General features: G+C 45.7%; 1 protein-coding gene across 1 annotated transcript in view; it reads left to right on the top strand.

Moving 5' to 3' along the window:
* LOC133345828 (pituitary tumor-transforming gene 1 protein-interacting protein-like) overlaps nucleotides 1–14128 on the top strand; it is a 28855-nt gene extending 14727 nt beyond the window's left edge. Inside the window, exons 2-7 of the mRNA XM_061556845.1 lie at nucleotides 2644–2696; nucleotides 5385–5493; nucleotides 7433–7544; nucleotides 10568–10636; nucleotides 11585–11631; nucleotides 13695–14128. Of these exons, the coding sequence (XP_061412829.1) occupies nucleotides 2644–2696; nucleotides 5385–5493; nucleotides 7433–7544; nucleotides 10568–10636; nucleotides 11585–11631; nucleotides 13695–13741 (437 nt within the window). The 3' untranslated portion in view covers nucleotides 13742–14128. The remainder of the gene's footprint in view (nucleotides 1–2643; nucleotides 2697–5384; nucleotides 5494–7432; nucleotides 7545–10567; nucleotides 10637–11584; nucleotides 11632–13694) is intronic.
* The last annotated feature ends 2950 nt before the right edge of the window (nucleotides 14129–17078 follow it).

Raw genomic sequence — 17078 nt, 5'->3', positions numbered from 1 at the left:
AACACAACGTTAGAGCGGGGAGATCGGTGGACGAGGCCAAACCTCAATTCCCAGCCGCGGCTAACAGCAGTGGCGAGTGATGTGCATGAAAGGTGCCTGTCTTGCCGAATTGGTTGTGGATGGACGCAGTGGGGCTAAAGTATGTTCGGTGAGCAGGGTCGGTGACTTCATGGAAGTGTTGCCACAGACCGCAGCCACCCGGCGTTGCGACAGACTGCTATTGCTGCAGCGTGTACTGTAGAACGCATGGATCAGGAGTTCTTCTATAGGAGGCAATGGGATGAGGTTGAGGCCACATGAGTCCTACTGGAGATGACGTGGCTTCGATGCTCGGATAATTACGGTGCTTCACGTTGCAGTAAAAACATTCACGGTCTTTTGCAATCTACTGCTGGATAAAGGCCTCCCCATGCCGTAATGTTCACTGAGAGTTGACGTGACCACTCCTTACCAGTCTGGTTAGCCATAGCCAGAAATCGAACCCCAGGTTACCTTTTTAGGAGCGCACAATTAATTATGATGAAATATTTACTCAGGCTATTATGGGGGCAGTTTTTCAAACGTTAAATGCTATGTCAAAGGCAGAACCTGCAGTCGGTCTGCCAACTTGGTTCTGGTTTTACTTCTTGGTAATGGTTGTGTGGGTGTTTGCACATGGTATTTGTGGGTAGGTGTTTCTTGTAATGTGTGAGATTTGTTTTCCGTTTGCTCAGCCACGTGTGCACAGCGGGGAACGTGGTGGTGTGCCCCTGTACAGGAGGAGTGACCTTGCTGAAGCGTAGCTGGCACTGATCATGTCAGAGATCGGAATTTACAAAAATGTCGGTGTTTGCATTTTATTATATCTGGACGTGAATTTATCTTGACATACTTAGGTGTTGCATTAAGTGGTGGCACATTGGCCAGCCCATTTGTTATGAACCCGGCGACCTTAAGTCCGATTCCCAGCGATCTAAACCGGTGTTGGCTGTACCTCCACCATCCTGCACTGACCTGCATGGTGAAGTATGGTCAAAACACCTCCATGGACCAAAAGTTCTTTACCTGCCACTGAATTGACAAAGTGATTTAAAGTGCAGCATTAGTTAGTAATTCTCCACTATGCAATACTGTATATCTGTTGCCAATACACGAGTCATCCTGTGGCAAGCCACTGCTGGATGAAGGCCTGCCCGCACCACACCGAGCTGGTCAGGGAGGCTGTTTGACCATGGTGGTCAGTGCGAGTCAGTGAAGGGCGGCCAGAGACCGGTTCAGATAACGCTCATCGCTGGTATAAGCCATGGCCGGTAATTTAACTCAGGATGCCTTCGTAAAGAGTTGAAAGATTATAGAGTCACGTTGCACAATTACTTTGCATGCGCTTATACGTACACACGTCAAGGCCGTAACCGATAAAAATCTCAACACCCATACTAACCACGTGCCCTTTTATGTTTGGCACCAAAAACAAGTACCGACGTAAAGTAAATAGCAACCGCTGGCGATTAAACATTTACGATTGCTTCCTAAACTTCATAACTGGCGTTCGTCATTGATGGTGGCGGTGGCAATGATTTAATGAAGGCAACGACGATGGCCGTGATTATCTTCATCATCCACATAGTTATCCATCATATCATCTCTTATCTGTGCATACCTGTGGACAATAAGGCTGGGTTTAGCGCCTGTGTGTGTGGCTCATCACATCACCTTCCTCCTATCTGCAAATTCGCTGATAAGAGGAGTCTAATCTGTCGGTAGCAGAGGGAATTGGAGTTTGTCTGGGCCTCACCGATATTACCAGTTGCAAATAGCAGGAGTTCAATGTCATGTGCGTATGTTTTTGCTGTGGTGTTATCTGTTAGATAGCAAGGATTGTAATGGCTACTTTAGTCACTTTGACCTCTTATAGGGCCGAGGAGTTAACAGGAATTCGCATGGTCATGGATAACGGAACTTGTGCCCTATTTGGGTTTTCGTGCGATGAGTGAATGACTCACTTTTGTCAATATCTCTGAATGGTCTTCATGGTACTTTGCACATTTACGTGCCAAGCCTGTGTTTGCCACTTCTCGAGCTCGTAAAAACCATCAGACATTTTCCATTCGCCTAATCACCAACCGTGATCGATCCATGATCCACTGCCCGATGAAGGCCTCCCAAACTGTGCCGCCATGTCTCCTGCAGTGTAGCAATATTATCTAGCACCTGCACACGAGCCGATTCATCACTCCATCTCCCACGGTGGATGCCCTGCTGGGCACGATCCCTCCTTTGGCGGTCTCTCTGACGTCAGCCTTGACCACCGGCCAATGTTCCCCCTTCGAGCGACGTGTCCTGCGCAAACCCGCTGACTTTTAAATAAATCTTTGTTGATACATTACAGTAGACAAACAGACTAATCCGTGACCTGGTTTTGCATTGAATCTGTAAAGCATCTTATTCATCTACATCCGGTTGACCAGCTAAACACGTGGAGATAACCAGAGGGGGGTGGTGGGCCCAGGTACTGGATGGGATACAAAAAAAGATGGTGGGATGGGATGGGGGTGAGGAGTGAGTGGGGGGGGGGAACCCAGTCGGTACGATATCTCGAACTGAACCTTTCCCCATGTGTCATAATGAACGTGTAAAATAACATTTGTTCTGTTCCTTTCGCAGTGTGTAACACCATGAGCGGCAAGTCCTGTGAAGAATGTCTGAAGAACGTCAGTGTGAGTCGTCTTCATCGTTTCGTCTTCACAGAGATTTGATGAGAGCTCTTTTGTAGCTCCGTATTCGCGGTGCATCACATGACCATGGGAACACGGCAGTGTCCTTGCTGGGACTTCTTACAGATAATTTCGAGTCCAACCTTTGTCCGAAGTAATTATAGTAGCTCTTGGACAAAATGTATTTTGAGAACACAACAAGGTGGCTCCATTCGTGTGAGCCTCTTACCCATGTGTGAGTACAGATCCAGTGCTTGTAGTGGTTTGTGTTAGTCTCGTTTTGAAGGAGATTGCTTTACTCAGGGGGGGGGGGGGGGGACAATATTGCATTGTTAGAGGACTGAGCCAGCGGTGTTGATACCCTGGAATCTATACGCAGGTGATTACTGTATCGGAGATAAAACCAGGTTCTAATGGTAGCGAGGTATGACACCGATGATCTCACTGGTCACTGCTGACAATAAGAAACCATAAAGTGTTTTGATTCTGCAGTTGCCTCTTGTTAAAGTCCAACTCTGAGAGATGAGTCAGTCAATAGTTACAGAGTGGAGGTCAGCCGCCGTCAGAGGTGCATTTTCAGAGAATATCAGCAAGGGGCCTACGTAGTGACATCGACGGTGCTCTGAAGCCCTTTGTTGAGTCTGTTGCGCCTCGTAAAAGCGTAAATATTAATAGTGATCCTAGTGTATCCTCCAAATGTTTGTTATTTTGTCATTTGTGGGGTTGTGGGATTGATTTTTTCACTATTTACTTACAGCAAAAAACATACGTACAATATTACTGGAAATTGGCCAAACATCCCAATGCTGAAAAATGTGTTCCCGAAAATCACTTTAATGGCAAAACACAGTAGCAGCATCGCCCCCTCCTGCGAAAAAATTGGCAGGACCCTCCTGAAAGAGAGGGTCTTGAGACTCAGTGAGACTCTCCTGTGTAAACAAGCTACATCATCTTCTTGGTTCTTTCGGTAAAGTCACGTAGAAGGGAAGTAATAAAATAATAAAAATAAAACATAATAAAATCACGTAGGTGGGAAATAATAAAATAATTTAAATATGAAACAATAAAAATTCTCACGACGTTTCGACTGCAACACAAGCAATCATCATCAGGTGTGAAATCTGTGGATTTCTGTGGATTTCACACCTGATGATGATTGCTTGTGTTGCATTCGAAACGTCGTGAGAATTTTTATTGTTTTATATTAATATTATTTCCCTTCTACGTGACTTTACCGAAAGAACCAATAATATGAATCCCTGCAGTCACGAAAGCTTTAAATCAAAATTTATTTGTCTTTTGTCAACGTGACACATTTTTTACTGATTGACCGTGTCGGGTGGTGGAGGGTGGCGACACATTTATAAATAACGCGATCTAACCCAAAAATCTTTATCATGAATAATACTGGTCGCGAAAGCCTACGTGTTAAACTATACGTTATATATATATTTCATTAAAATATAACCAAGCTAGTTCATGAAGCCTGTCTTTGCCACGCAATAGTTTTCAATGCATGTGTTGTGCAGTACAACCACGCGGAGACGAGGAATACTATAAGGGCTGTTGCCGTTTATTAAAACACTCTCACACTCGACATCCCACACCCACACCAGTGTAGGTGCATTCTATCTCGGTCCTTCATCCGGACACTGAATACTATTTGGACCCTACCCTTGGCAAGGGGGATCAGCCAACACCCGCTCCGCGACGAGGAGAGAGAGACCCTATTCCAGCCGCTCCTTACCCTGGCCCCCAACGACGACCACGCCCCCGTCACGGGGTCCCCCTTAAGAACCCATTCCTCCTCCCCCCAGCTCGGCCCCGCCCATGTTCCCGAAAGTGCTTTCAGAAAGCCCCTTGCGTAACCCGTGACGTTACGTTTTCCTTGACTCTCTCGCACCTCCTTCCGCTTTCCCCCTCATTTGGTGACTCACAATACTCTTCTACAAATGTCATAATGAACCTGGCAAGGATTTTGTACAATTTGTATCTACGATCAGACACTAACTACTACTTCAAAAATGTGTTTTTCTGCAAAAAAAACTAAAATTGTTGACGACTTGATTCAACTTCTTTTATTTAAAGAGATACCATCGGAAACCTCTCAATTTCAAGATTAGTTTTTTTATTAAAAACACATTTTTTTGAACTCGATACTCTTGAGGGGAAGCTCCTATCTTTTACCGTTTTCGAATTATTTATATTTTAACATAAAATGCGTATTTTTTCGTTCAAACCCGTTTGAATCCGAAATATCTCAAAGACAATAAAAAAATTGAACAACAGTTTTCGCTTTAATTTTATTTGCTGTTTAACGCTCTATCCAACGTAAAAAACCCAATCTTATATTTTGAACGGTTTCTGAATGATACGCACAAACATGTTTATGGTGCATTTAAAATCGAGATTTGGGGACCTTAAAATAAAAAATATCGGATTTTCAGATTTTTCTCACTTTTTTGTGTCCTCAAAGCTACCTATGTACCAAATGTAAGCTTTCTACCTTGTCGGGAAGAATCCTAGATGTTTTTGAGATGTACAGATTAAGGTCTATTTATATAGATGTCCCTGATTCCTGCTAACAATGTCTGGTTTGCAAATCGCAAGGGAGAGCTCACATGTTTGTGAATGTCAAACGAATCGAGGATTTATCTTCTTCAGTGCTGACACAGCCATGTTTGTGTTCAGTGCCTGTGGTGTTTCTCCAACAACTCGTGCCTGGACTACCCCGTGAAGACCATCCTGCCCTCCTCTTCAGTGTGCGCCCTCTCCAAGGCCCGCTGGGGCGTCTGCTGGGGTACGGTGCACATTCACATGGCCGCTACCAAATGCATCGGCTGCACATTCACACGGCCGCTACCGAATGCATCGGCCGCACATTGACACAGCGCCGATTAGCAAGGGTGGCCCGATTATCACGATGGAATCTAGAGGTGGTTTCCTACGGTATTTGTCAAAAAAACTTCAGAATTATTGTTCCGCTTTTTCCACCCAGCTATTGACCTTAAATGCTTTAATGCCAAGCCCTGAGGAGATGTGGGTTTCAATTCTCAAATGGTTCTTAACCAAAAGAAAGGCTCTGTTTTCACTAGAATGCCCCACCAATGGTGACCAAGCAAATAGGCGTATGATGGGCAACTGATTTTAAATGATATAATTCATACATCGTCATCTATGTGGCCGTCACATGGTCTAGCTGTAGCGCGTTCGCTGGTCTTTGCAGAGCTTCACGGTTCAAATCCAGCAGCCTCCCTGGTGATTACTGCGGGTATAATAACCGTAGAATCACGACATTAAACATCCCGTGAAGTCATTTGCAAGAGTAGGCCATTGTGTGCCGCACCACGGTCAAAATTTAAAAATTACACCCCAAATTGTAAAACGCACAGCAATCATCACCCCCCATGTGTGAAAACGTGGCAGAACCCTCCTGAAAAAGTCATGACACTCTGAGAGAGGCTTTCCTGGGTAAACAAGCATAATAATAATGATGATAAAATATATATTGCACATTTCATAACAAATATGTTCACAAAGCAAACCTTATATGATACAAATGTAAGTGATAGTATTACATTGCATGGGGCATTAAAGTAAAAATAAAACTTGATATAACTAAACATTCGCAACATCAGCGTGCACTGGCTTGGCCTTCAGGATGGCTTAGGCATATTGTGTTTACACGTTCATTAATGTGAGCGAGATCCGATTGTAAACGCCTCTGATCTGCAAATCATGTTTGTGGTTGCTCTCTACTTGCAATTTGTAACAAAAAACATGAAGAAAAGGAGTGTTTACTTACTGAAAATAAACATCAGCCTCATGTAGACAACCTCTCAACATTAATACATACCATTTGCAAGGTGCAGCGCAGCAAAGACCGGTATTGTTTTCATTAGTACTTATCAGCACGCCTTACTAGGTTACACAATTGCTTATTGCATTCCTGAATGTTCACGGCAGCCGACCTGAATGCATCGGGGTGTGCTGTAGGGTATACCGATGCAATAGGTAACTCCGTGTTCCACAGCAGACACCGTATCATTACGCCCAGTGTCTCTTCAGCGGGCAAGCCCCCCAATCTTTTTTCTCCTCCATTGAAATGTGACGCACACATTGAGTGTGCGCACATGGAGTGTCTGTGAAAAATAGCTTCATAGCTCATTTGATTCCTCCAGTAACACATTCCTCCTGCGGAGGGAGCTGGTAGGAACGTTGGGTTGCTCAGTCAATGGCCTGGGTCAACGGCGGTGTGGTGTATTCCGCAAATATGCCCGACTGTGAGGGCGAGCACAAGCCGGCGTGAGTAGGTTAAAAGTTGATTTTTATAAGGGCACCACGGGGTGACCAGCCCCTCCCCACCCAGCCCCTCCCCACCCAGCCCCACCCTCCCCACCCAGCCCCTCCCCACCCTCCCCTCCCCACCCAGCCCTTCCCTCCCCACCCAGCCCCTCCCTGCACGACGGACACAATAATCCCCTGTGGGCTGGTGTAACCAGGAGGTTCCTACCAGTATAAATAAATATTCTGATGCTGGTTCTGAGTGTCCTGAATGTTGCTCGGCAGGGGAACTCCCAGCCCTTCTACAAGCAAGGCAGCATTTGCACACCTGACAACTCCAAATTCCATCTGTGGAATGACATTGATTGGCAGATAAGCAGATAGTGGGTGGGGAGGATCGCTGCTGTGTTAATTGTGATGGCATACGCTGCCGACGTGTTTTGCCTCTTTTGCAGTGAACTTTGAGGCTCTGATCATCACCATGTCAGTGGTGGCCGGCGTGCTGCTGCTTGCGATGTGCATCTGCTGCTACTGCTGCTGCTGTCGCGAAAGCAAGAGTTCCAAGCGGTGAGGCTTCCCTGTTTCTCTTCTAAGGACTACACACAACAATATTAATAATAATAATGCACATTAATACAGCGCCATACAAGTGCCAGAGGCATTTGCCAGGCCGTTGGTCATTCTGAAAATGCATGAGTGAACGCGCTGGCTAAAACAGGGGCACCGTGGTGGCGAGATGTTAACTAACTCGCCTGGTATACAGGAGGTCGTGGATGAACATTTCTGTGCATAAATTTAACCGCCAACCCCATGCAGTCTGTCTCATTGGTGATCTTACTGGCCACTTGGTTATGTGCAAAAACATTGAAACTTGCGATGTCACACTTAAGTAAAATATTCAAATAATTTTGAGATCTGGCAAATTCACTTTAGCTGAAATGATATAATAACGCCATAGTTTGTAAATTCATACTATGCGTGTCACAATATCCAGATATTGATTAGCCACAGATCGGAACTGATTCTAAGATTGGTCTTATCTCTTTCTTAAACCTTGGGGTGCAGTTGGTCCATGGCTCTGCGGTATCCACGAGACTGGGTTGCAGCAATAGATACTTGAATCCATCTGTATGGATCTTTCAGTGGTATCCTGTTGTATGTGTGGGAATTTCAGTTTCCTCCCACGTGCCAAACATTCACAAACGCAATTGGTGAGATATCCTGTTGCAGGTCCTGTTGTGAAAAATCTGTCCTGAGGCTCAGTCAGGCGTTCCTGGGTAAATCAACAGCATGACTGCTATTAGACCCAACCGAAAACATTAACAAAACGCTGTTATCTTGTAGATCGGTGCTCAATCCTGGTGTCACTGCTTGTCAGATATGAATTTGAAGCTTAATTAATTACAGCACTTTCGTGATGTCATTCCACCGACCGTATTGAAATTTATTGCAGTTACATTTCTCTCTTGTTTACAAATCATCAGCCGCATGCAGTGTGTAATTACTTCATTTGCATTAGCATGGAGAGGACTGGGATAACGTGAAAATGTGCACTGTGGAATGAGCACGGGCGCTTGGGAAACGCTGCTCGCAGAATCAGAATCTTTATTTGTTACTGGAGAAATCCGATGAGCTATAAAGTTATTTTTCACAGTTGTCCAGACGGGGCGGGTCAGAAAGTTACAACGGCAAACAATACAACAAACGATTAGAGTGCAAAGTATAGGAAAGAAGAACAAATAAATACGTAAAATAAATGAAGTATATAAGTTCAAACTATGAGAATAGGTTTTCCCCTTTTTTCTGGCAACAAAACAGGTGTTAAGATTGTAAAACACCAAACTGAAACCTTTTACAAGAAATCATGTCTGCATTAACCACAATACTTGTGGTCAGAATGCAAACAAAAAACATACTCTGATAATAAATGCATTGTCTTGGAAACTGATTGGTCCACACAAGAGACAGCTTTCTTTGGAGCCTCGTCTCAAAGTGTTAGACCAGAGGATGCCAAAAGGCGTACAGCTCAGAGAAAATGCACTATCAGAGTAATGAGAGCTCGGGGAGAGCAGCTACATCATGGGACCTCCAAATGCAGAAATGATTCCTTGTAAAAGGTTTTTAGTTTGGTGTTTTAACATCTTAACACCTGTTTTGTTTCCAGAAAAAAGGGGAAACCTATTCTCATATTTTGGTTCTGGCAAAGGAGGTCCCATGATGTTCGAAATGGCCTAATTACACTAATTCCCAAGCTTGGCCATGGCAGCAAAACTACAGCAAGAACAGTCCCAGGACAACAGTCTTGACCGATGTCACTCATTAACAGCCGTTTACAGCCATTATCCCAGGACTCATTAATCACCCCCCCCCCCCACTTTGCGCAAGAGCGCAGAAGTGTGGTCACCACATCTACGCCTCTATATAAGGAACGAAACAGGTGGACTTCTCCACAAATTTGGCTGTCGCCTGATGAAGCTAGTCGTAATTACTGGCGAAACGTCGTACTCGGATTGCAAATGTTGTGGCTTGGCTCTCCAACACACCGGTGTGCTGTACTAGTGACAAATTGGCCACGTTATGTTCACGTGACAACCCTTACTAGCTGGCTGTGTCGGGTGGTGGCGGGTTTTAATGACACATTTATATATTTACCCAATCTAAACAAAAAAAGAAACATCTTATGAACCCAGAACTAGTATCATCCGTATTGAATGCCTTCGGCAAGATGTAGCCCGTTTAAGAAATGCTACACAATGCCATGATGTTATGGGCAGAAGAAGCCCACAAGCACCTAATGCTGAAGTTGGCTCAGGACGTCACTGTCATGTGGGGTTGGGTGCCCTTTGCGGGTGGGTGTTTATGTGTTGCGAGTGAGTGAGTGTGTGTGTGCGGCGCGAGTGTGTGTGTGTGCGGCGCGAGTGTGTGTGTGTGCGGCGTGAGTGTGTGTGTGTGTGGTGCGAGTGAGTGTTTGTGTGTGTGGTGCGAGTGAGTGTGTGTGTGGTGCGAGTGAGTGTGTGTGCGGCGTGAGTGAGTGTGTGTGTGTGCGGCACAAGTGAGTGTGTGTGCGGCGTGAGTGAGTGTGTGTGTGCAGCGTGAGTGAGTGTGTGTGGTGCGAGTGATTGTGTGCGGTGTGAGTGTGTGCGGCGTGTGTGTGTGTGGTGCGAGTGCGTGTGTGTGTGTGTGCGGAGTGAGTGAGTGTATGTGTGGTGCGAGTGAGTGTATGTGTGGTGCGAGTGAGTGTGAGTGTGTGTGCGGCGTGAGTGAGTGTGTGCGGCGTGAGTGAGTGTGTGCGGCGTGAGTGAGTGTGCGGCGTGAGTGTGTGTGTGTGTGCGGCGCGAGTGAGTGAGTGTGTGTGTGCGGCATGAGTGTGTGTGTGTGCGCGTGTGTGCAGCGCGAGTGAGTGTGTGTGTGTGTGCGCGTGTATGCGGCGCGAGTGAGTGAGTGTGTGTGTGTGTGCGGCGTGAGTGTGTGTGCTGAGTGAGTGTGTGTGCGGCGTGAGTGTGTGTGCTGAGTGAGTGTGTGTGCGGCGTGAGTGAGTGTGTGTGTGTGAGGGACAACGAGCTGAGCATGCGCCTTGTGTGGCTTTGTAGAGCGCGGCAGCTGGAGAAAGAGAAGGCTGCCCGGGACAAGGCCGATCGCGTGGTGCGCACTGAAGAGCGGTGAGTCTTCCACGTTCACACGCGGCAACAATCATCGATATTAGTTAGCGCTCGGGTGGCAGGGTGGCGCAGTGGTAACAGTCGTGCCTCGCAGCAAGGAGGACCTGGGTTCGATTCCCAACTCGAGTGCCTTGCTGCGTGGAGTTTTGTACGTTCCACTCTTGTTAAGCATGGTTTTCCTCCCATGGTGTTGGCCAAAAATCCCAATGCGAAAAAGACTTCCCTGCAAATTACTCAATTGGGATTATGCTTTACAATATCCGCCCCCAATCGTGAAACTACTGCAGACTATGTCTCTAGAACATAGCTCCTTTCTCCGTGATAGCCTTAGACTATCAGAATAGTCTCAAGTTTTTTGTTGAACCAGGTGAATACTCAAGAGACCAGGATAGATTCATTTTGCTTGAGTGATCTGGTTCGCCAAAATTGCAAAAGCAAAACAAATAAAATAAAATGCAGCAATGCAGTGAATGGGAATTGGAACAAAAACCAAAACTACTCGCGTGAAGAAACGGCACAATAACCTCGTTTACTAAGTTGGTACGGTGTGCACGGTCATCACCTCCCATGAAAGGTGATATCACGCGAACTCCGGTCATCCTTGCAGCGGCTTTTGGCTAGTCATCAAATAAACACGGTCACTCCATCGCGCTTCTGCGGCCGTCTGGAACGTTCTTCCTTCCCATACTAGGAAGTCACTGGAGCTTTGCACTTTTTAATTTAGATTGAAAATGAATTTGTATAGAACTGCTTTTTGTGTTTTAGTTTGTTGTCCTGCCTCCACACCTCCGATTAGCAAAGTTGGCTACATATGGCGCGAAAAAAGTTCAACATACCACATTTTTTCACCTTGGCAAAAGTGCAGAAAATTGTGTCAGCCTCACTACGAATCTTTTGACAACATTCAAGTTGTATCATGTGACTGAGAGCATTAATGTCTTCCAACAGGAAGGTGGAACGGAAGGCCAGGAATGATGAAATTCGCAAGAAATATGGTGAGAAGCGATCTGATACGAATCTTAAATTATGATTTAACAATCATTAATACAGTAAAACCTTGGATTGCGAGTAACTTGGTCTGCGAGTGTTTTGCAAGACGAGCAATTTTTTAAAAAAATAAATGTTAACTTGATAAACGAGCGAGGTCTTGCAATATTAGTAGTAGGTATAGGCTTTTCCTGCCGAGCGTCACGTGATCACAACTGAGCCGATGGTTCTTCTCTCTCTCTCGCTGTGGGATTGTGGGTAATCGTCTCCCATGTTCGGTCTCAGTCGGCGTGCCTCACTCGTATAGTCAACATCCGTGCGAGCGTATACTGTTTACTAAAGTGTTGTGACCACGTGTGTGTGCGTAAAGCATTTTTTTATTTTGTGTCCAAGTGTAGTGACTGTTTTTTAGTACACATTTACACGAAATCCTCAAAAGGAGGCAAAAGAATAGGTTCCTTGTTAAAGTCGCACAAAAAGAAAAAGATTCCAGCGAGCCAACGGATGGCAGTGATTCCGTTAGTGACAGTGAAAGTCGTCCTACACTAACTCTCCTCCTCCTCTCTCTCGTCTCCCTCACACCAGCCACGATTAAATTTAATTAATTAATTAGATCACTTTATATTAAATTTAAATAAGAAAAATATAAAAGGTATTTTGTATTAATCATTTTTATATGAATATTTTTGGGTTGTGGAACGAATCATCTGAGTTTCCATTATTTCTTATGGGGAAATTCGCTTTGATATACGAGTGCTTTGGATTACAAACACGTATCCGGAACGAATTATGCTCGCAATCCAAGGTTTTACTGTACTGTTTTGTAGTTGATAATATACTCTTGCATATCTTTAAGAAAAGCAAGCAGATGGTTATGACTTATTGTTGGAGACAGCATTTTCTGTCCATAATACGTTAAGATATTTTGAAAAGAGACATATCCGCTTTTTGGAAAAAAAAGCTACTGCTTGACATGTTAGCTTATGTGTAGTGCCGTGATAACGTAGTGTGAATGACAAGTCTAGAACAGGGTTCTTCATCAGGCAGTCAAGCAAGAGACAGGGCTTGCCAAAACATTAAGGGAAACCGATTAACAAAATAAAAGGGTACTAAACAAGAAGCTGTAGACGAGTGATACTGATTGTGAGGTCAAGGCAAGATAATCACGATCAGAGATAAGAGAGCTGAGGACAGTGGACCCATTCATGGTCGCATGCGCTGGTTATTGCACACAAAGAGCATGGGAGAATAGTTTGAAAGTGGAAAGTAGCATAAAGAGATGCATGCTCGGAAGTAAGACATGAATCAGAGCAAACACAAGTTGAAGACGTTGACTGTGAGGGAAAGTAAGTTGAGCTTGTGTAGGATACGCCACGAGGAGGGGTGACGGCCGCTGTTCGAGACTAACGATGGAATCTCAGCCAAAGGAGGGAACTCGCCCGGGAGGCTGCCCACCATGGAGCTGTTGCGATGAAACCAACTCCTGTGCAGAAGCTTGATGGAGTGTTGCATCGCGTGACCTTGAAGGGTTGCGACAGCTTGCCAGAGGCCTGCGTTCAGCACTGCGTGGCGATGCACAGCCGTTGTGATGTCACGATGCCATGTGACATCACAAGGCCCGTGCACGCGACGCCGTGACGTTAAGACGTCTCGCAACTTGCGCTGTTGCGTGGCCCCCCGCCCAGCACTTGCGCTGCTTTTATTACTCTGCCTGTTAGAATATTATCAGGCTCTGCTTCTACAACCGCTGCCAAAGGAGTCTGAGGCATTTGCTTTTGAAGGTAGCTGCGTGGTATGCGTACGAATGCTCGTGCAGACAATATCTCGGGTAATGCAAAAAAAGTGACAGTTGGTCAGATAACCCCCAAGGCATTCCCGCGACGTACGAACGCCTTCATTCAGCCGCTGGTTGAAAAAGACTTAATGTTTAGGTGTATTAAGTGAATATTATTGTCATCGATGTGTTGATTGCATACTGGAAATCAAACAACATCTCGATTGTTGATGACTACGAGCACAACCCTCTGGAAGCTTTTGTTAACCTTGCGTGCGCTGTGTGTCGCCCACAAAGGCCTGTACACGGAGGACAATGCTTACACACGGTTCGACAACAAGTGACGTGGTCAGCTTGAGCAGCAGCAGCAAAATCAGCACTTACAGGGCTCCACCCACAGACACACACTACACACTCCGCTCTCCAGGGATGATAGGCAGGGCACAGCACTAATCCTAGAACACACACAAGCCACGTACTAATGTTACTCTTATTAAAGTACATTGACATTTTTTGAGCAAAAAAAGAAAAAGGGCAGAAGTAATCGACGGTGGCCTTTTTTTCGTGAAATTATTATGGTGGTGGTTCAGTTTGTACATTTGGCTTTTGATGAATCTCTGCTTGTCCTTAATTCTTGTTCTATTAAATCCCACCTTGGTAGTTGACTGTCTTATTAATGTATTCCTCTGTTTTTAACATTGTTACAATGCAATTAAAGGTTCTAACTCAAATGAGCTGACTTCCGTTGTCATTTTTTAAGTGAGAGCCTCAACTGAGACCACAAGTAACCATGGGGGAAAGTGCCGGCAGCGTAACCCTCCGCAAAGTGTATATCTCACTTGGTTTCTTCAGAAATCATTCAATTGTCCGTGGGCCAAGGTGCGGTGACCCCCATGGTTCAGTGATGGACGGGCAACAACAATCAGGACTTTATTACACGATGAAGCCACACTTGATGTCATTCTGCTTTTGTAATTAACACGAAAAATTTCGATTACATTCCCCCCCCCAAAATAGTGACATAACCATTGATTTAATGTGGAGCCAGTTGTTGAAACAGATGAACACCAACACTGAAATTGCATTGAGTACCAGGATATGAGATATGCCCCCGTCAAGGCTATTCACAGTGAAAGAAGATATTTTCTGCAAAAACAGAGATGGTATTAACCAGAGGTGGGACAAAGTCATTGTTATGCAAGTCCAAGTCGAGTCTGAAGTCATCAAATTCATGACTCGAGTCCAAGTCACATGACTCGAGTCCACACCTCAGAGGTGGGACAAAGTCATTGTTATGCAAGTCCAAGTCGAGTCTGAAGTCATCAAATTCATGACTCGAGTCTGACTCGAGTCCAAGTCACATGACTCGAGTCCACACCTCTGGTATTAACCATCTCGGATTATAACCAATGGAAACAAACCACGGGAAATAATTTGCATGAATTGAAGATAGTTGCAAAGTTGAGCTTGAAGATACATTTGAGTAAAATATAAGTTGTGCAAAACAAGTTAGCTGAACACAAAACAATGTTGGAGGGGCACCGCTGGGAAACAACAGAAAACACAACGGGTTCGAAAATAACTAGGATCATGTACAGGATGTGGAGCTTGATTGGACTTGCCGGTGACTGGTACCAGCAGTGTCAAGGACGCTCATGATGGAAGCTACTGGGCAAATGGAGGTATTTGCCCTCCCCCCCCCCCCCCCCAACAGCGGAGGAGCAACGCTCATCACGAGTTGAGGGCCGGGCAGTTAAAACAGTAAGTTGGCACAGTGAGCAAAAGGTGGTGCATCTGCAAGTCATCTCGATCAACCATATCACCTGGGCCTGTCCTGTGACCTGCCAGCGAGCTTTCCGCACTTAACAGCATGGCCTCATCGTGCACATAGCCTGGCACAAGCACTGTTAAGTGGCGAATAGCTCCGGTTTGACAGTGGAGGTCTCACTCCAAATCAGTAAGGCAGCATTATCTCTTCATCGGCTGCGCAATGCTGTGTGGAGCTACTTGGTTTGCTGCTTCGCACGAAGCTTCGGGTCTTCTCGGCCACAGTCATGACCTCTCTTCTCTATGCTTGTGAAACGTGGACCCCTCAAATGGAACATCTGCGCCGGTTAGAAACATTCAGGCTGGCATGCCTACGATCCATCCTGGGTTTAACCAGGCTGGATTGTGAGGTGCTCATAAATCCTTAAAGGATATGGAGACATTCCCATCAGTAAGCTCCTCGGGCAGGCAAGGTTGCGTTGGCTAGATCATGTAGCCTGCATGCCTAGCCACAGCATGCCCAAGCAGCTTCAGTTTGGCCGCATCGAGGGAGCTAAACGGGCACGAAATGGGCTGGAGAAGAGATGGACTGATGCGGTATGGGAGGATGTGGAGCTGAGTGGAATTGCCGACGACTGGTACCAGCAGTGTCACGATCGGTCTCTATGGAGGAGGCTCGTGAAGGACGCTGCTGGGCAGTTGGAGGCAGTCGCCCTCCAGCAACAACCGAAGGCAGAGGAGCGACGCTCGCAACAACGTGTGGAGCGCCGGGCGGATCAAATCCAGCTGGTGGTGCATCTACCGGTCATCTCAGCCAACCCATGGCACCTCGGTCTGTCCTGAGACCTGTCAGCGTGCCTTCGACACTTCACGTGGCCTCAAAGTGCACCTAGCCTGGCACAGGTGCCGTGGTGACGTTACCGTCACTTAGTGGCGAATGGCGGGTTATTGGTATTGGAGCAGGAGTTCAGAGGTTAGCATGCTTCACGATGAATCCGGCAACCCGAGTTCTATTCCCACTCCCAGACATTATTGGTCGAATATCTGAACTGGTCCCGAGCCTCCACTAAGGTGACTCAGCCGACATTGAGTAACCGGTGGGTGTGGTGTCGGGCTGTAAGGGGGGTCTTTGTCTCTATTTAGCACGGTTAGCTACAGATGGTGCGAAAGAAGTTGAACATACATACAAAAGTAAAACATTTTTTATATATAAAATAAATTACTTATCGGTCAAAGGATTCAACTGGAATTGCTTGATCTGAAAATCCAAAATCGACTCTTAAACTGTCTAAAAACCTGACATCGAAATGTTTGTTACCAAACTACTGTCCAGCGAATGAGCGGTGATTGCATTGCAGAAACTTACACGTGGACACTTCCCATATCCAGATCTTCCCCCTCATGTAGCAGCCACATCATTGTGACTGTCATCTCTGTGGGACTAGTAAAATGACAAGTTTTTACATGCTGTACATGCAACAGGGTTAGCAGTGGCTGATCTCTGTTCAATAAGGATATACTAGTTAATGTCATAGGAACATGGAATGTACACTACCTACTTGGGATAATCAGAATATTTGAACACTGGCCACCAAAGCCCTGAAGTAAGATATTTTATGATCACATCCCGTAAGTAAAAATGGTTTGAAGTAGTTTCATTCCCATTTGTAATATGATGTGTATACTCTTTATCATGACATTTTACGTGGCCGTGGATATGCGAGAGACCACGAGATGGTGGCCCTAATGATTGAGTTGAGCAGGTGGCTCACAGTCGAAAGGTCGTGAGTTCAGATCCTAGTTGGGGGTTGACTCAACCCATTATCCGTCTGGCGTCGATACAATGAGTGCCGCTGTGGGGGAGTCAACAGTGACTGACCTATTGAGTCTGGCACCTGGCACAGGAATGTAGAA

This window comes from Lethenteron reissneri, chromosome 23 (assembly GCF_015708825.2).
Source record: "Lethenteron reissneri isolate LAM-NWPU_2019-01 chromosome 23, ASM1570882v1, whole genome shotgun sequence".
NCBI classification, from domain to species: Eukaryota; Metazoa; Chordata; class Hyperoartia; order Petromyzontiformes; family Petromyzontidae; genus Lethenteron; species Lethenteron reissneri.
Note: the sequence above shows the minus strand (reverse complement) of the source record. Positions and strands in the feature narration are given on the sequence as shown.